General features: G+C 37.1%; 1 protein-coding gene across 1 annotated transcript in view; it reads left to right on the forward strand.

Moving 5' to 3' along the window:
- ERBB4 (erb-b2 receptor tyrosine kinase 4) overlaps window positions 1–20,810 on the forward strand; it is a gene marked incomplete at its 5' end in the record, with an annotated part of 720,994 nt that overhangs the window by 537,865 nt on the left and 162,319 nt on the right. Inside the window, one exon of the mRNA XM_023510372.1 lies at window positions 16,204–16,389. Within this exon, the coding sequence (XP_023366140.1) occupies window positions 16,204–16,389 (186 nt within the window). The remainder of the gene's footprint in view (window positions 1–16,203; window positions 16,390–20,810) is intronic.

Consider the following 20,810-nt stretch of genomic DNA (forward strand, 5'->3'; position numbering starts at 1 on the left):
CCTTCCTAGGGCAGGCATTACAGAAATCTAAGGTGCTGTTCATTTCTAAAATATTGGTTAATTGTCAGTGTCTATTTTTGAATGCCAGATGAGAAGTGGATGTCTTCTTGCAGACATTCTTTCTGGGCACTCCTTTCCCCCCACACTTTCTCACCACCGTACAATGTGTATCTAGACACAAACCCACATATCCTTGTGACTCATCTTCCTGAAACGAAACCACTGGCAGTAGAGGTCTTCTGGGGGGACACCATAGATTTTCTTTCAGAGTTTATTATGAATATTTCTGTCTGAGTAGGTGGTAATATTATTTACTGCTACTCGATTAAAAACATAAAAGACTAAATAGCATCAGGTTTATACTCACTGTGATTACCTCCTGCTGGATGCCCTTGACATCGGGGTTGGTGTAGACTATGAAAAGAGCACTACCACGAATATTTAATTTAAGAAGTCACATATTAATCATAGTTTCAAATTGAATATATCTGATAGTAATAATTAAGTTCATTATAAAAGTAGAGGAGATAAAAAATAAGTGAATGATAGGACAGATAATTTCTATATAGAAATTATCCTATATGAGCATGAAACAAGTAAGAGAAAAATTGAAAACTTAATTAAAGTCACTCACTATTTTATCTTGGATGAGTCATAATAATATAATCCTGCCACTCCTTTACCAGAGGTATATTTGATATACTTAATTAAGAATAAAGGGAGTATTTCCCTAGTTTTATTTAGGTGGGCTTTTTTTTTTACATTCCTTTAATATAAATGTCATGAATTAACTGAGACTATGCATGCAGATTAAAAGCAGAGTACATGTCTTCCTTTAAATACGTGGGATGCAGTATCTAGGGAAACATGTATATTTCCCAAATTATGCAAAATTATGAATAATGAAGTTCTAAGGGATTAAATAAAAGATACCAACCAACTTACTAAATTCTGTTCTGTTTTGAGTTAAATTTAATTTTAAGATATATTTTTTTGAGCACATTCAAATACTCCAGTGCACAAGTTAAAGACGTAGGCAGTCTTAGTCGCCTCTGCAAAGGCTATTTGGCATATTATTATTGGTGGATTTGTTTTAAGTAGTTGAAGATAAATTGTACTCACTTGACTTACTTTTTAAAAAGCTGGTACCTGTTAGAATGTCACTGTGTAAAGATTCCATTAACTGGTTAATCTTACCAATGAGCATTCCTATTACGACACTAGGATAATGACTATAAGATCTCTAGGTCTACCTGGATACCTAACTGACATTAATAGTCCTGAAGAAACAGCATGGTGGAGAGAGATTTGACTGTGCACGCCATGCGAGCCAGATTCTAATTCCAGCTTGGCTACTTAAGGGCTTTACGATTTTGGCAAATTGTTTATCCTTTTAAAATATCTCTCCTTATTCATCAGTTGACATAATAATCTGTTGAGCAAGAATGTCCTGCAAACTCATTGAGCTCATATGTAAAATCGATAGCATTGTGCCTGGCACAATTCAACAAAAAGAAGCTGTTGTTACAGTTTTACGATTGGATGGAATTCTTTCATATGTGACTTTAAGGGAACCACAAATATGTTAACTAAGAATTAGAAAGCTATAGATAAAGTAAATACAGGGCTTATCCAACTAAGGGCTTAACTAATTCTGGAGATTCATTTCCACATAAGAAAAGAAAAAAACGAAAGCAACAGGCATTATTCAAATACTGATAATTACCCCTTCCTCTCTTACTGGTAGAATCTATATCCTGAAATGATCTATTCTAGTTTGTGTATGTTTCTTCCTTATAGCCTTTGCAGTGTCTTCTTCATAAAAATCTCCATGTTGAGACTTCTGAATTGTTCTGTATTCGTGCTGAACTGTTATTTGCAGACATTTTAGTGTTTCTCCGCCACAGTGCTAAGATTAATAAGCAGGCTATGAAGTCCCTCTGCTATAACTACAAACAATCACTAGTATCGCTTGATCTCTATTGTCTACTGTACTCCCCCCTTGCTGTTGACTATTATTATTGATGTTGTGGTTACTCTGTGTTAAAAAAAAAAAGTCTGTTTGGTCCTCCAAGTTCTCTGACAGCTTCAAAATCAACTTCTGGCCATCTCCTAATTTTTCATGATTACTTCATATTGAAGATGGAAGAGATGTTTCTACTTTTCCTTGGGCTTAAATAGGAAAAGAATAGCAGCTAAACTGCCGGCATAAAAACTGTTTTTTGTCAATGTTCCTATCTCACATTCTTTATGTCCTCAAGAGCCCAAAGGATCCAAGTGACCATTCACCCTGCAGCTATTGTCCAAATTCTCAGGCACACCTTCACCTTTGCTGCTTAATCCTATTGGATGATTGGTTTAATGAAAATACTAATAACTAACATTTTTAAGTGTCTTCTAGGCACTGTGATGAGCCCTTTGCCTCAGCTATTGTATATATGTTAATTACTAAGTGAATTAAACATACCTGCTCATTTAGATTAGAATAATATAGTATATCCAAACTAAACAGGATTGGTAGCAATGTCAAGTTTTAAAACATGTACAAAATCAAGGACATAGTGTTTAAGCTCATCTTTACCTTCCAATAAATTGGTGTTTGTTGCCTAAAGCACTGAGTTGAGAACATTTTATGAATCTTCATCCAGCACAGACATAAAAGAATATAGTAATTGTATTAGTTTCCTGTGGCTGCTGAAACAGATTACCAGACATTTGGTGACTTAAAACAACAGAAATATATTATATCACAGTTCTTGAGGCTAGACACCTGAAATCAAATGTTGCTAGGGCTGCACTCTGTCTAGAACCTCTAAGGAAAAACATTCCTCGCCTCCCCCAGCTTCTGCTCGCTGCAGATGTCCCCTCCAATCTCTGCGTCCTTCTTCATATTCTGTCTCTTCTTTGTGTCTGTGTCTGATTTCCGTCTGCCTCTCTCTCTTAAGGATACTCGTGATGGCATTGAGGGCTTACCTGAGTAATCAAGGATGATTATTTTTAGATTTTCCTAATCTGAAAATCCTTAATTTAATCACATCTACACAAACACTTTTTTCCCCAAATAAAGTAGTATTCACCTCAGGGATTAATATAACTTGGGATTAAGGTGTGGGCATATTTTAGGAGCTGTTATTGGCTTACTACACAATGATTGAGTAGCAGTATTTGCAATGGGCAGGAGGAAGTGGGTATTGGTAGCAGGCAAGCCAAACATCAGTGACTTCCTCTGTCATTTTATAAATAAATGTTGTAAATGTCTTGTCCTCCAAGATGACAGCCTTAAAAGAATCCCCGCAGAAAACATACATCATGCTAAATTACAGGAACTGAAGAGAGTTTAGCAAAAGGGATTTAATTAAGATATGGGAAGCGGTAATAATGCCAACAAGGTTTCTTAAAGTACCCCCCAGACAAATAACAGCACTGCTAAGCTTAAAGAAAGTAGGGAAAGGTTATCCTGATCTAATAGCTGTGGCCTTTGGTTGAGGGTTGCAGGAAAGTAAGGGATGAGGAATAAATACCAACTTCACTGTCTTCACCATTCAGCATTTTGCTGTTGCTTTCAATGGCTGAACCAAAATTAAAGCCAGGGGACAAAATGATCTTTTGTCATCATCCATTTGAGTCAGTCTCCTAGGGCACATGGCAAGGTAGAGAATGGTGGAGTGGAAGGGACCAGAAAAATATACAGGCTGCTCTCATAGATCATACTGTCATAGCTAGGCATATAGTCTAAACATCTTAATTTTAAAATTACTGTAATTTTTATTGTATCAAACTTAATTAAACAAATGTCTGTTGAGTACATGCAATTTTACGGCTCTCTTGATAGCCATTCAAGAAATACCAGGGATATTGTGGATGTTTGTAACATAAACAGATTAGAGTTAATAAAAAACATCAGCAGTTTTTCTGCAATTGTGATGTGAGCCTATATTACATAGGAGTCAGGATGAAAATACATGGAGATGAGGTAAAGAATTAGTAAGCCTGGGCAGCGCCTGCGGCTCAAAGGAGTAAGGCACTGGCCCCATATGCCAGAGGTGGCAGGTTCAAACTCAGCCCCGGCCAAAAACTAAAAAAAAAAAAAAAAAAAGAATTAGTAGGACTTGGCAAATTATTACATATAGAGTGGTATGAGAAAAAAATAGAAATGTGAATACCAAATATGAATTCAACATTTTAAAACCAAATTAGCAAAGGTTTCTGAAATTTAAAAAATTAGTAAAGTATAGGCAAGTTGATATTAGAAATTTACTTTGTGTTTTATGAGGGCTAACGGTTATGCTCTTGAACTTATCCTAGATAATATGCTACATCCATCATGGCTAAATATCCCTAAGGTCACCTTTGAAGTATTCCTCTGGGCCAACTGGGGACCTTAGTTGATATTCATCAATGAGGTATGAAGTACTTTTCCAGGATGAGTTTGCAAACTTAACTGTCAGACCTCATATATTTGATATTTCATAGTATTTAGGTCAGGATGACCTGAAAGCATGTGAAATATGGGTGGATTCCTGGGATGAAGTAGGTAAGGAAGAAACAATATAATAAAGATTTTGTTCATTTATTTGTAAAATTGTGTTGCATTGTTCTTATGAGCTGTAAGGATATGGTGATAAACCAGTGAATAGGATTGACTAAATCATTAGAGATTACAGTTATTTAACAGATAATTCTGATAAAATAGGATAGTACTATAATATGGCTTTTATATATTTGTGCATACATAAAAACTATTAGTTCATGCTCAGAAATGACAAGTGAGGTCAGATGTGGTGGCCACTCCTCTAATCCTAGCACTCTGGAAGGGCAAGGTAGAAGGATGCTTGGAGCTCAGGAGTTTATAAGTAACCTGAACAACAGGGAGATTCTTTGTCTATCCCAAAAATAGAAAAGAAAAATAAAATAGCCGTGCATTGTATTGGGTGCCTGTACTCAAGAGGCTGAGCCTGGAAGATCACTTGAATCAGGGAGGTTGAGGTTGCCTTGAGCTAGACCGATGCCAATGGACTCTAGCCTAGGCAACAGAGTAAGAATCAGTTTCAAAGAAAAAAGGAAAGGTAGATGAAATTAAATGAACTCTGATGATTATATTTGCACACTTGCCACCTTGTGCTAATGTTGGCAGCATTGCACAAACAACTCAGTAAAGTTTTGTAACCCTAGTATATCAGTGTAGCTGATATCATAGCTGTGTTTGTATTGATATGTGGTGTGACTTATGAGTGCCATTCATCTTTCTTGTTGTGTGTTTTTGTGTGCTATCACAAGAATGTTGGAACTTGAATTATAGCACTGAACAAAACTTTAATTTCTTGTTAAATGTGGCAAGAGTGGAAGTGAAATCAGAGACATGTTAGTCCAAGTTGGCAACTAACATGGGGATGAAGCCATGAAGGAAATAAAAGTGTACACATGTATTAAACATTTTTCTGAGGGCAGAGATATTATCACTGATGAAGAGAGGTCAGGGTGGTCAGTAATAAGCAGAACTGACACAAAGCATTGCAAAAATTTGTCAAAGTGTGCATCAGAATCATCAGATGACTGTGAGAAGCAGGTAGATCAAATAAATATTGATAGAGAAATCATTAAGAGACTCTTAGCTGAAATCTTGGCCAACAACTCATGGCTCTTGCATCATGACAGTGCACCAGCTCACACAGTACTCTCTGTGAGGAAGTTTGTAGCCAGCAAACACATAACGATACTGAAACACCCTCCCAACTCACCTGATCTGGCCCCGAGGGACTTTTTTCTTTACCTGAAGATAAAAGAAATATTGAAAGAAGACATTTTGATGACATTCAGGACATCAAGGATAATACAATTACACTTTTGATGGCCATTCAAGTAAAAGAGTGGCAGAATTGCTTTGAAGGATATACTAGACACAGGTATTGGTGCATAGCTTCCTAGGGAGAGAACTTCTAAGGTGACCTTATTGGTATTCCACAAACAAGTATATAACACTTTTTCTAGGTTGAGTTCCCTAACATAACTGTCCAACCTTTATAGGAGTGGAGAAGAAAACTTAGAATATGGTTATAACATAATTCTCATGTTTGGAAGGGTATAGACATTTTGGATATAATGGTAATATATTTGGGGTTTTATCTTGAGAGGGAGAATGTTGCACTGCTTACTTTGCTCCAAACTAAGTCATATCACAAAAAATCCCCCAAATTTTGCAATTAATTCCATATAGTTTTGACAACTATGTAAAATTTCTTAAAGTTATAAAGTCTTTTTCATCTCTGGGAGGTTGATGAGCAAATATATGGATCTAAGAGATTATAAACTAAACCAAAGCATGCAGAGATAAAGCCATGATAACATTTCACATTGAAGAAATGAGAGGAGAAAGCAGGTGCCAGAGATTATACTCAGAGTACTCCAAGAGTGAAAAGTCAAGATAAAATTGAATATAACATCAGCCACACAGGAGTTGTGGAAAGGATGGGTGGTGGTCATTGAGGTAAAACAAAGCAGAAGGTCAGGGAAATTTAATAATGAGAGAACAAACATGTTGACATTAGTGAAAAGAAGGGATTTGGTGATATTTTCAAAAATAATTTAAAGAGTAAGGGCATACAGGAAAGAGGCAGAGAAGCCAGGTCCCAAAAGAGCAAAGAAGTATAAAAAGAAGAAATAGCCAGAGTGGGAATAGCAGATATCCCTAACATCAAGATAGGGCAAAGTTGAAGGGGCTTTCATTTTTAGAGCATGGGACACATAAATATTTTTATAGGTACAGTGAAGGTGCCAATAGGAATCAAGACAAAGTTGTCCTAGAGAGAAATAATGGCAAAATGATTCAAGGAAACAGAACGGAATGGTGCCAAAAGGACTTTTCACTCAGTAAACATTGAGAAAGTTAGAAAGTTGGGTTTTTTTTCCTACCTAGAGATACAGCCCATAGTAAATGTAATAAAGAGACAATAAGAAATTAAAAACAAAAACAGAGGGCTATTTTTGGAGGGTCAAATCAAGAAATTGAGGGCAAATCCCCATGAATCTGTGCTTTTGTCTAATGCAGGTGGAGAAAGCCGTAATCAGCAAAGCCACAGAAATATGTGACTTTCAAGGAGAGAAAATGATATCAGGGCAGCAAATGCTTTATTCTATTATTTTACATCAGGGATAAGACTATGACAAAGGTAAATGAGGCCTAACAGGTGTTAAAAGATTTGTGAGGCTGATATGGCAGCTCACATTTATGATTCTGGAACTTTGGGAGATCGAGGCAGGAGGATTGCTTGAGGTCAGGAGTTCAAGACCAGCCTAAGCAACATAGAAATAAACTGTCTGTATAAAAAACAGGAAAATTAGCAGGACGTGGTGGTGTGAGATTTTAGTCTCAGATATGCAGGAGGCTGAGGCAGCAGGATCACTGGAATTCAGACATTTGAGGTTGCTGTGAGCTATGATCATGCCACTGCCCTCATGCCCAAGCACCAAAATGAGAACCTGTCTCTCAAAAAAGATTTATGAGTAAATCAGTTCACTTCGCACAACTACAGGGCCCTACATGAACTGGCCTCTATACACATTTTCAATCTTATCTCTTGCCATTACAGCCCTTGGTAAACTTTAGACATATGAGCCTTCTCAGAGCTTTGAAAACATGCCAACCTCAGAGGTCATTCTTTCCACCAAATGCTCTTTCCAAGTATTTCTATATCTGACTCATTATAGATCTTGTCTCGGGACACAGCTCCTGACCACCCTTATCTAACGTATCTCTGCAGCCCCCATTGTGTTCTCTCTCACTGCACTTGGTTTATTTTCACCACATTCCCTAATAAAATGTATAATCATTGATGTATATGTCTTATATTTCCTTGGTCTTCTTGTTCACTGGCTGCCTCTCTGAGTAAAATAAAAGCTCCATAAGGACAAAGAGGATATTGTAGACACAGCCTCAATCGTAGTGCCAGGCATAGAGCCAGTCCTCAATAAATATTTTAAGTTAACAAATATGTAACTAAAGAGATAGGAAAACATGATACTAATGGAGGAAAATTCAGTAAAATCAGAGGTGGGAGAGGGAAGGGAGGAACACAAAATCGCATTCTACGTTGTGTAGAATTCTTCATGAAGGTCTTCATTGTGAAGCAGTGTTAAATAACTAAATGTAACCCGGAGCCATGCAAAGGGCCAGTGATGCAGAATGATGAGGCAAAGCTGACTCCTCCAAGCATTAGAAAGGCCCTGCTCTGGATCCATATGGTCCACAGAAATGGGGCCAGGCATTGGAAGCGAGCGGTGAGGCCCCTGAGCAACGTGGGCAAACTAAAACTTGTGGCATATCAACGCAGCCTAATTCCTGCTCACCTATTTGCACAAGTAAATTATTATTTATTCTAGACATTAAAAGAACATATGCAGATTTCATTTATTTTATTATCTTGGCACCATCTTTAGCAAAATAGGTTAGTAAAACGTATTATGGGCCAGTGATTTTATTTCATTTTTCGTCATTGTGTTCACCATTATCTTCTTTAATTTCTTCATCACCATCACCTTCACGATCTTCTGGGGCAGCGTTTCCTTCAGGCGCCCCGAATCTGCTGACTGTTGCCTTAAACACGGTTTTACACGCCCACATTAATAGCCCATCCTTTCTTTTCTTCCACCCTTCTTTTTATCTTCCCCATCTCCGATGCAATGAGATTCCCCTGGCTTTCTGCTGGAGGGTCTTGTATTAATGGACCATAGCCATAATGAAACAGTGAAAGTTTAGCTGAAGTTAACCTTTTTTAAAACAGAAGAGCCCATAAATTTTCACTGGCCATATGTTTGTTTGTTTGTTTTGTTTTTCCTTTTCTGAAAGAACTCACAAACATCAGTGAGAAAACAAATTTAAGTGACAAGGCAAATATATCTGATGGCTGTAAGAAAGGATAACTTAATGCAAAACATGGTAGTCTCATTTTTATTATTGTACAGAAATGTTTTCCCTTCAGAGAAAAACTGAAGTACAAATAGCATATAGGTAGAGAGTAATGACACACATACTTCAGTGTTTTTTGTCTATACCTTGGACAGCTTAAAAATCCTTATTCAAACCAGACCTCATTGGAAAGAAAAATGTTTTTGTTTTGGAATTTTCACTTTAGCACCTGTTACCTTCTTCCTTTCTATCCATTGAGGGGAAAAACACTGCAATTCACCTACAAGAAAAAAAAAATTACAAAGCAAAGGGGAAAAATAAAAGCAGAGAATAATTTTATTTCCGGAAAAATAGATAATGTACCTGTCAAGTTGTATTTATTCCAGTGGCCTTCAGCAACATTTTCTAGTGACAGCAGCAAAGATTCCAAAATTGCCTCCATAGGCCCCACACAAAGACAGGTAACCAAGGGCATTATTAATTTTAACACAGAATAATTTATTGAAACCCAACACTATGTGATTAAAGGATTGAGATTTTTTTCCCTTTTCATCCCACTCATGACTCTAAATGAATTCACATTCCCTTTTCTTTATCTGCTCTCCTTTCTTCCAAAACAGCCATCTGCTATTTTCTTTATGAAAAAAATGCAACCTACAATTAGTGTCTTGTTCATCTTTTCTTTATCAAAAAAAGAGAGCTATTATGCAAATCTCTGCAATTTGGTTTCAAATACTCTTTGTAGTATGATGAGCAATTTATCTTAATACAAACCCAGCTTTTTTGCCAGGACTTACTAATAGATTTTTTTTTTTTTTTTAAAGAGGAATTTCATGTGACTTTGTTACCTTACTCTAATGTAAACTTTTTAAATGCTGCACATTTAAGGAACAGAGTTATCACTGCTCCTTGGGTAGCAAAAGAAAGAAAAAAAATTCTTTTTTATATTTCATCCTTATAAAGAACAGTGAAATAACCTCATAATCTTCCTGTACCTTAAGTTCCATCCTTTTTTTACCTTACAAATTGGCCTATCCCCAGTACTACTATCAGTTAATCAGAGATAAATATTTTCTTTGGCTTTTTCTGAAAACATATTGAAAGTGATGGCAGTTTACTTATAAACACAAATTTGTTGTTTGATTTTAGTTGCTTTTCAGGAACTAAAGTATAATTTGTTCAGGTATGGCTAATGTGGGATATTTGAGACTTCTTGTTAAGATAACAGTTAGAACTTGTGCTGATAGAACTGAAGTAAAATGACAGTATTTTTAGTATCATAAGAAATGACACTACACAAAGAATCCGAAATCTTGAGTCTTAAATTTATGCTGCTACTGAATAGTCTTATAACTTGGGCTAAGAAGCCCACTGATCCTTCATTTTCTTACATTATAGCTGAGAATGACTACCTCATTTGACCATTTTGTAGAATTGTAATGCGCATCAAATAATTGATTCATATCATTGCTTTTGCAACAAATTATAGAAATACACGGAGACTTCAAGATGTGTTCTTACAGTTTCGTATTTCCTATAGCTCCTGTGCCTGGGAAGCTTGCTGCAAATCCTAAGATCTACTTTTAGACCATGGTTTCTGAGAGTGGGGCCAGGAAAACCACATTCATAATGACAAACTGAGGTGACTTTTACACACATGAAAAACTGAGCACCACCGAATCGGAGATAGACGGAGATAGATGGAATCGGAGATAGATGGAATATCGCAGATAGATAGATGGAATGGACAGCATTAATTTAATTAGAGATATAATGTTTAATATTTAATTAAATATCTCATTTAATATGTAAACACATCACCGAATCAGATCTGTAATCTGAGTGTTTGTTTTGATCATTTGTTGGTGTGTCTATGTATACATAGTTACATATGTGCACATTCTAATTCCTGGAAAGAGCCCCCTGGTTTACACTGTGAATATAAGCAGTGAGTGCCAGATTAAGAAATTGATCATCTAAGTTGACTAAATTTATTATCTATACTGTCCTTATAACTTCATTGTTTCGCTTTATTTCAAATGTCTACTGAAAAATACAGTAAGTAAAATAAAGATGTTTTCACCTTGTGGATCCTGATGAAGCTACATGAATAGCAATAACTCAAATTTCTGGCTTTATGAATAATACTCAACTCTCAGACCCCTGAGATGTCTCTCTGAATATTTTGGGAAATGCCTGGGGTATCATGTGTGCCCAGAAACCAGTCTTCCAGTTGTCCCCCTGTGGCAGCTACATCATTCTTCCTTCCTAGTTCTGGGCCCACGTTGAGATTTCTTTTTCTCCAAGCCCCTGGAGAGGTCTCCCCCCTGTGCTGCAGATTGGCATCCTGTGAGGGGCCAGAGCCTTCGCTGGGGGGAGACTTTCAGTGCTCCTGAGCTGCTAATCCTCACGGCATTGGAGCTGTGGTGGGCTCAGCAAGGAGGTGTAGAAATGGGCTCTCTTCTTTGTTCTCATTCTTCTGGGAGGGAGTTAGAGCATCTTTCTATTTGGAAGCCATCTGGAAAACAGTGATTTCAGCCTTTGCCATAAGGCTCAGAAACCAAAAATCCTTTGAGGTAACGTTGGTGCCATTTTTCCAGCTTACCCCTCTGTTTGGCCTTGTCTCAGTCTTGTCTCCAGGCACGAGCCCACACTGCCCCACTCTTGCTTACTGAAAAAATAAAATGTTGGATTTCAGAGTCAACTGTTGACTGGATCTGGGAAGTCCATCAGACACACTTCATAATTCTGAATAACATTTCAGCTTAGCTGCACTCAACAGCAATAAAATAGTAGTGGAAGATAAAAGTGGATTATGTCTTCCCAAATAACTTTAAGATAATAAAAGTCAAATGCTCGGGCCAGGCTGAGGATGAAAGGCAGCCCTCTAGCTAGCCTGCTGCCCCCTCCCAGCCCCCGTTTTCCTTCCACTGCCCAAAGTAATCACTTTAAAATTTTTGGAAATTTCTTCTCTTACTTAACTCCATATCTCTAAATAATACGCTTATAGTCTCAACTCTTGATTTTTCAGCCTTAGGTATTATATGCTAACTTCTTGCTATCAGCTACAGTAATGTCCTGTCCGTCCCTTCCCATCAGCACCTAGAGGTGTACCAGCCTGGCCTCTGTCGTCCAATAGAGATACAGGACATGTGTTTATATTGACAGTCTGCGTTTACAGAATCATGACTGTGTAACTATCCCCAGCTGCGCTGTGTGCGACTATGATGATTTTCCATTCTTGTGCATATCTTTATATTCTACCTCAAATTAATTTCTTCTTTTTTTTTACTTTAGCTTAGTTTTCTGTGTATCTATTATTAATCTGACATTCAATTCCTACTACAAAAATAAATATCCTCTTACTGAATTTCAAGCTCATTAGGTATTATATCAACTCCATCCCTTGGGTCAGTTTTCCCATGAATGATACCTCCCATTCAAGTCTGGGCTGGCTGCCATTTTGTTCTGTTACACAGCTTTTATTCTGGACTAACCCTTCACTATCGTTTTTTGGGTTTTCACATCTCATGTTGATTGCCTGTTTTCTCAGTTTCGTGTACTCTTTTAAATGTCCTCATGCCCTTTTATGGGCACATGTAACAATGAAAGTAAGCAGGGAGGGTAATTTTTAAAGATCTGTCATGTGGGCTGGGCGCAGTGGGTCACGCCTATAACCCCAGCACTTGGGATTCTAAAGCGGGTGAATTGCCTGAGCTCACAGGTTTAAGACCAGCCAGAGCCAGAGCAAGACCTCGTCTCTAAAAATAGCTGGGCATTGTGGCAGGTACCTTTAGTCTCAGCTACTCAGGAGGCTGAGGCGAGAGAATCACTTAGGAAACCCAATAGTTTGAGGTTGCTGTCAGCTGTGATGTCATAGCACTCTACTGAGAGTAACAAAGTGAGAGTCTGTCTTAAAAAAAAAAAAAAAGAAAAAGAAAAAAGAACTCTTATGTCTCATCTTGTTTGTCGTGGGCATTCACTGAGTTAAAATGTTGTTGCTGGGCATAACATTCTAGGATTAAACAGGACTTTCAGAATTTTGAAGTGGTAGCTCCATTTGGGAAAAGGAACTAGAGGGTGGTCAATATTTTCATTATGTATAAATTAATGTAACCTCATTTCCCCTAGAACTTCTTTTGCCTTAGTACCTGACATCTTTCCTGTCCACCTCCTTTGGTTCATTTAGACCTTCCTGAAGGTGAAGGGGAGACCATCTTTAGTCCAAGTGCTTCCTACATGTACTTTGATGCAATCCTGCTGAAATCAGTCCTTTCCCTACATGTAGAGAGGTTTGTGGCACTACCACGGCTGAGCCTGTGATGGTCTATAAGATATCACTAGATTACTTCTTAGTTTCCCCTCCTGTGGAATTAGGCTTCAGATTTTCTATGTTTGCTAAGTCAGCAAGCACTAATAAATAAGCCACTTTCTACTTTCATTCTTCTATCCATCCATATTGCCTCCTTTCTGCAACTGGTGATGTCTACATTTTTATCAATTCATTTATTGTCAGTATAGTGGAATTGAGAGGACGGAAAAGTAATTTATGTATTCAATCTGCCATGCTATCCCTAAAACAGAAACTCAATAGAGATTTCTGTCCTCAATTTTTTTTTGAAATTTTTCAAAGCTATAGAAAATGCTTGAGAATAATACCATGAATACGCTACATCTCTTATAGACAAACCAATTGACAACAAACTGCAATTGGTGAGACCCCCTCTGTTTGTGTATGTGTATATAGGTACACACAAATAAACAAAAATAGATAATGTACATATGTATCTCTTGTTCTGTTTCTTTCTATTTCTCTGAATAAACCATTTGGAAGTAAGTTGCAGATATAGGATACTTCATCCATAAATATTCTAAGATCTCCTAAGATCAAAAATATCTACAATCCCATTATCAATCTCAGATATATAACATTGCTGAAATATTAAATAAGATATAGAGTCTTTATTTGTCAATTGTTCCAATAAATTCCTGTATTTTTTTCTTAATCCAGGAGTCAAAGACTCAATATTGCCCTATCTCCACAGTGAACTTTAGTTTGACTGCCACAGCCTCATTTTACGTGTCTCCCAGTATTCACATTTTAAATGGGTTCAGGCCAATTTCTCTGCATAGTTTTCTAGAATGTAGATTTGTCCCACTGTTGCCTTGTGATCAGAGTCAAGTGAAGTATTATTGACAAATACACAATGTAGCTGATGTTATGTAGTTTTTATGTTTTTAAGTTCAGATTGTTAGGAGGGTAGAGATGATTAGGATACATTGTTACCTTTGTAAGGTAAAATCTGAGTAAGTGTTTTGTCCTTCACTCAGAAGTGTGCCATATACCCGCGTATTGTATCTGTTGGGTGGGAACTTATCAATCCTCCCTCTCCTCCCTTCTTTCTGAATTTGTTTTTTTTCTCGTGTAAGCAAGTGGGTGTTAATCTACTAGTTTCAACTTAGTATTGGTGAGGTACTATTAGTATTGTACAGGTTTTTTTTCCATTCTTGCAGTCCTTTACATATGAGAGTGTTCTCCAAATCCATCCAGATCGTTGGTTACAAAAGATACAAAATCTCCATTTTTATGACTGAATGGTATTTCATGTCTACACATACCAGTTTATTAGTCCATTCACAGGTTGAAAAGCACTTGGGTTGTTTCCACATCTTTGTGATTGTGAAGTGAGTCACAATATTTGAGTGCGAATTTCCTTATGGTAAAATGGCATTTTTTCTTTTGGGTGCAGGATCAAATGGGGGAAGGTCTACTTTTAGTTGTTTGAGGACTCTCCATGCTTCTCCTATAAAGGCTATACTAGTTTGCAGTCCCCCCAACAGTGTTCCCTTCTCTCCTTCCACCCCCATACCAACATCCGTTATTTTGGGACCTTCTGATGTGCTCCATTCTCACTGGGGTTAGACGCTGTCTCAAAGTGGTTTTGAACTGTATTTCTCTGATAATTAGAGATGACGAGCCTTTTTTCATGTGTTTGGTGGCCATTCATTTGCACTCATGAGCAAATGAGTACTGTTTATGTTCTTCCCCAGTTTTTAATGCAACCCTTTGCTCTTTTCTTGTTGATTTGCTCATGTTCTGTGTAGATTCTGGTGGTTAGCCCTTTGTCGGATTCATAGCATGCAAATAGCTTCTCTTGTTGTGAGTGTTGTCTCTTTGCCATGTGATTGTACCGTTAGTCATACAGAAACTTTTAAACTTTATTAGGTCCCATTTATTTATTTTTGTTGTTGTTCAATTGCCAATGAAGTCACCATCACAAATTCTTTTCCCAGACTGGCAAGATTCATAGTTTTCCCTATACTATTTTTATGGGTTTTATAGTTTTCTGTGTTAGTTTTATTATTTAGCTTTTAAAAGCAAAATTTGACTATTATTTTTGCAGATTAACATTATCTTTCTTTTATAACATAAAAGCACATGATGAAGTACATAAACATATATTCTATATTTATATCTGTTTCAAATTGTAAACTTCTGATTGGAAGCTAGCTTTAGGGTGTGCTAACTAACTATCACATGTGTGTTTTTATCTCTAATAAGCAAAGGTGGCTTCATGATAAAAAAAGAAAAGTATAATCCAATTTTCTCATGAAATGAAGAAATTCGAGTAGAAATTTTTATAGTTTTACCTAGCTCTGAAGTTTCATGAATCTGTAAATAAAGCATCATTTACAATTTTGAAATGAAATCAATTTGAGGTGAGATAAAATTATAGAACAAGTGTCTTATTAAAATGTTTATTCTTTTATATAAGTTGACAATAAGCATATTATTTATAATTATTTATACTTTTCTGTTTATAATTTACACATCACACCGTCATGTGCTGCCCAAATCTATACCAATCATGGGTGACTTAAGTCTGGGTCATCTTACTCTACTTGCAAATAATAACTTTTGCAGATTATTGTAATATAGAACCAAGGTTAAAGGTTAAAAACTCACCATATAAGTTGGGATGTATTTCAACTTACCTGGCACCAACAAAATCTAGTATTTTTCACATTGCAAAGAAGAAGATACTACTGTTAATTATATGGCAGTCATTCTATCACAGCTTCCATTTTAATAAATGTATAGTCTGTTTTTCATTGAATTGAATTGAATTGAATTGCTTTAAAGATAGAATAGTTGCAAGAACATCTTTTCATTTTTAATTGATTCCATTGAGTGAGAAGACATTTTCAAAATCATTATCACCACAGTTAGTACAATGCAGGTGGCTATAGCTGTAAGGAACTCAGAGTTGAGATGATGGCGTTTTATTTTTTTCTTACAGGAAGCTCTGATTATGGCAAGTATGGACCATCCACATTTAGTCCGGTTACTAGGTGTGTGTCTGAGTCCAACCATCCAGCTGGTGACTCAGCTCATGCCCCATGGCTGCCTACTGGAGTACGTCCACGAGCACAAGGATAACATCGGATCACAGCTGCTGCTGAACTGGTGTGTCCAGATAGCGAAGGTAAGTGCTTGCCACGTCCTGTGGAAATGACATTTCTGGGTTAATATCTCCTCGTCTGGAACAGTTTAGATATGGAAAACATGCCAGGCTGTTTAAAGAAAACACTTTATATTTGCTATATTGAAAGGTGTACAATAGTGAGGTACTTTTATGCAAACCATAGATTAAACGTGTGATATGTATTTTTTGATGATTGTACTATGCCATTTGTATTGTGTTGACTTGAGGCCAAAACAAATAGCTTACTATTCAGGGGGAAGTATTGTTATCCCAGATTTGTTTGTTTGGCTTTTTGTTTTGGCAGACTCTAATTAAGAAACAAAATCTAAGAAAGAAAAGATTGAATGTCTGAAATTTTCCTTATTTAGATGTTTTTTTTTAAATGGCATGTTATGTTCACTTCTCAGTATTACAAATGATCAAATTCTAAACAGTTCCCAGTCTTTTGGGTAGTTTCAGCTTATCCTCGATTCATAGTTTTGGTCTGACACGGAGGCTTCGGCGTATAACATGCATGAGGGACATGGTCTGGAGTGATGAGGACAGTGGCTTAGTGCAAGCTAGAGAGTGTCTCCACCCTCCAGGGGACTGCGGTTTAGGTAATATTGACAGAGTTATCTGATTTTTCAGTTGTTTTCAAAAGTACTGAGAATTCTGGATTTTTATATGAATTCTCCAAGTTTAAATCTTGACTCAGGCTATTGTACAACTTTGGGAGCTAAACCAAGCATCAATGTCATATAGTCCCCTAGTATTCAAACTTCTGGTATATACTTGTTATTTTCAGAGAAACCTTTATGGGACCAGGCATAGTGACTCACATCTAGGATCCTAACACTCTGGGAGGCCAAAGAGGGTGGATTGCCTAAGCTTACAAGCTCAAAGCTAGCCTGAGCCACAGCAAGACCCCATCTCTAAAATTAGCTGGGTGTTGTGGTGGTGCCTATATTCCCAGCTACTCAGGAGACTGAGGCAAGAGGATCACTTGAGCCCAAGATTTTGAGGTTGCTGTGAGCTGTGTCACCACAGTAGCTTACCAAGTGTGACAGAATGAGATTCTGTCTAAAAATAAGTAAATAAAAAAAGAAACCATTTATGATTATTTATACAAATTATCTTTTTTTTTCTTTTGGCCAGTGCTCAGTTTGAACCCACCACTCCGGCATATAGGGTCGGCGCCCTACTCCTTTGAACCACAGGCACCCACTATGCAAAGTATCTTTCTTGGAGTTTTTCCATTTCTAGAAAAGTAAGGCTGTGATGAGTTTTAACTCACCTTGTCAACTCTTAGTTACATCTAGATGTGACCTGACTTTCTTTAAATTTTTGCAAACATTTTCATCTTTGTATCTGTATAATACAAATGACAAAATGGTAATTCAGTGTGGATTTTAGTCTGTTTCCAGTAACCTAGTAATAAACAAAAGAAGTACATTACAAAAAGCAGAAATTTGAGGTAATTCCTAAAATGCAAACCCAAAACTTTATTAGAAGGAAATGCCCAATTTATTTCTATATACCTTGATTTTCAATATAGTTTCCTTATGGACTATGTTTTATGATTTGGTGTGTACTGTGTTACCTTTAGAAACTGATTTATCTAGGAATCTCTATAATTTATAAGGTGAACTAGATATGCAAGAGAAATTCTCAAATCATCCTATCCGTGAAAACAAAGCTAAGGTTCACAGTTCGTACTTTTCTATTTCCTGCTGTGTTCTCCACAATTTAGATTTTGTCCTTAAGGATCTGTGTTATTAATACGCCACTTATACCACACTGTACGCTCTAATAAGAGAAACGATTTTGAGTTCCCTGAATAGTCACACAGGTTTACACCTTTGTGCCTTTGCAAATGCTCTCCTCTCTGCTGAGCAATCTTTTCTCACAGTTTCCTGATTCACACGTGATCATCTTCATCTGTCAACCCCGATCCAGCTTTCACCTTTTGCAGATCCTTTCCTAGTCAATCCTTCCCTCCAGGTAGAAGTTACTACCTTCTTCTCTGCATTAATTTGGTAGTTGGTATCTTGAAAATATTTATATTATTTGAATATCACACTATATCTTTAGCTATCTCTCTGACTGTAGGGCAAGCATATATAGTTATTAATCCTTCAACAAACAATTGTGGGCATGTACCGTTTGCTACCAAAAATTCAGCTCTTGTTGCCAAGGTCAAACCCATATGAGTGAAGGATGAGGACAAGTGGTTTGAGGAGAGGGAAAGAAATGTTTATTAATTTGCTGGCAAATGAGAAGGGTGACAGATTACTAGCTCAGAAGACCACCATCCCACCTTTAAGCAGAGAAACCAGGTTTTTTTAAAGGAGGTTTTGGCAGTTGGGCTCAGGCCTACTTGACAGTGTCAGGTATTCAGGCTATTTTTGCTTAGCTATAATCTGTGTTTTTAGTCTCGGGTGTGACCTTATCTCTGGTGACTATGACTTTGTGATCTTTGTCTAGACAATTCTGTTTCAAGGTAGTAGAGAATAGTCTGGGTGCCTTGGTTCATGTCTATAATTCTACCCTGTGGGAGGCTGAGGCCAGAGGATTGCTTGAGCTCAGGAGTTTGAAACTAGCTTGAGCAAGAACAAGACTCTGTCCCTACCAAAAATAGAAAAAAAAAAATGATCCAGGTCTGGTGTATGCCTATAGTGTGTGTTTATACGTGTATTACTCCAGTTTTAGATGAGGAAATGGGAAGTTAAGTCCAGAAGGACACACAGTATATTAAGAAGCCTTGATTGTACATCTGATAACTCTGACTAGTGAACCAGTTCCTTGGGTCCCCACCCCCGCACTCTTTCCTTTCCCTAGAAGTGACCTGCTCCCCTTCAACGGTACTTATGAATTTGAAGAGTGGGGAAGAGTATGGCTTTATCTGTAGTTGTGTCTGATCATTAATCCCAGGAAAGAAAAGATGCTCTCACAAATAATACTTGTTATCATCTCCATGAGAACATGTCCTATCATCAATATCTATGTCACATTTTCAGGAAAAAGTACTAGATGAATAACTATGGTGGACTCTTTCCAACTGATGTTTTTGTTTTTTTTTTTTTGAGACAGAGTCTCACTTTGTCACCCTTGGTAGGATGCTATAGCGTCATAGCTCACAGCAACATCAAACTTCTGGGCTTAAGAAATTCTCTTGCCTCAGCCTCCCAAGTGGCTGAGACCACAGGCACCCGCCACAATGCTCAGCTATTTTTAGAGATGGAGTCTCACTCTGGCCCAGGCTAAAATCTATTGCCTTAGCCTCCCAAGTGATGGGATTACAGGTGTGAGCCACTGTGCCCAGCTCCACCAACTGATGTTTTAACTATTATAATAAAACAAGCTCCAACAATTCTGTGAACTACCATGAGTAATAAATACTGATCGCAGGGACACCATAAATTAATAATTTAAAGCATATAATCTGGCATTAGTCTGTGTTAAGCCCACAGTTTCTAAAACCAGATACCGTCTCTATCCCTTATTAACTGTGTGGCTTGAGACAAATTAGTTAATCTGTCTGAGCCCTAATTTTGTGTCTGCGCCCCTAAGAAGTGGAGTGGGCATTCTATTTACTTTATAGGGTAATTACAAAGAGATGATATTTGTAATGTGCTGAGAACACTGCTTAGCATATAGTAAGGATGTATATACTGTGTTCTGTTTGGGATAATATCTGAGATGAACATAAGAAGGAAAGATTCATATATTTATAATTAGAACATCCTAATGATGACTTAATATACCTGACTTTAAATCCCAGAAGTAAAAGATTTAGCATTTGTTCTTAGACCATTCTTGGCTGGGGAAAGGAGGGAATCTCATGTGTAATATTCAATATTTCTGCCTTTTGGAAGAAAGAACTTGGATCTCCCATCCTCAAGTGCTTTCCTTCATAGGTTCCTAAGATATGTGTGCTCTTATCATGGCCTCTAATTTTCAGGTCAAAAAACTGGATTATTTATAAAATTGAAAACATGAGAAACCACCAGTGAACTGACAAAGAGCTAAAGTCAGGGGTAATTCTTAGAATAAGACAGTCTACTACCAACATAGAAGAAAGAAAAGTCCTAACTTTCAATCTCAAGCTAGAAAAGGTTAATATTGGCTTGACTTCTTATTATTGCAAGAATTTTAGTTACTGACTCCTTGCTAGGGAAAATGTTAGGTGTAGCTTTTTGTGGTTGCCGATGCTGTATTTGTAAAGGCTGAATAGCGTAGGCTGCTTTTATTTTTCAGAATCCTGAAACTTTCCTCTGAGCTTTATACATCTAAGTTCCTTTTTCAGATTTTCTTCCAGTGTTCTAATCAATTTGCAGTTTAATTCAGATTTAGGGTTCCAAGAGCTTTCCTTTTGGATGGTTTACCACTGAAACAGGGTAGAACCTCCATAGTTGACCACCTCCTTACATTGAGCCCCT

This window comes from Otolemur garnettii, unplaced genomic scaffold (genome assembly GCF_000181295.1).
Source record: "Otolemur garnettii isolate 467f Iridium unplaced genomic scaffold, OtoGar3 scaffold00013, whole genome shotgun sequence".
Classification (NCBI taxonomy): domain Eukaryota; kingdom Metazoa; phylum Chordata; class Mammalia; order Primates; family Galagidae; genus Otolemur; species Otolemur garnettii.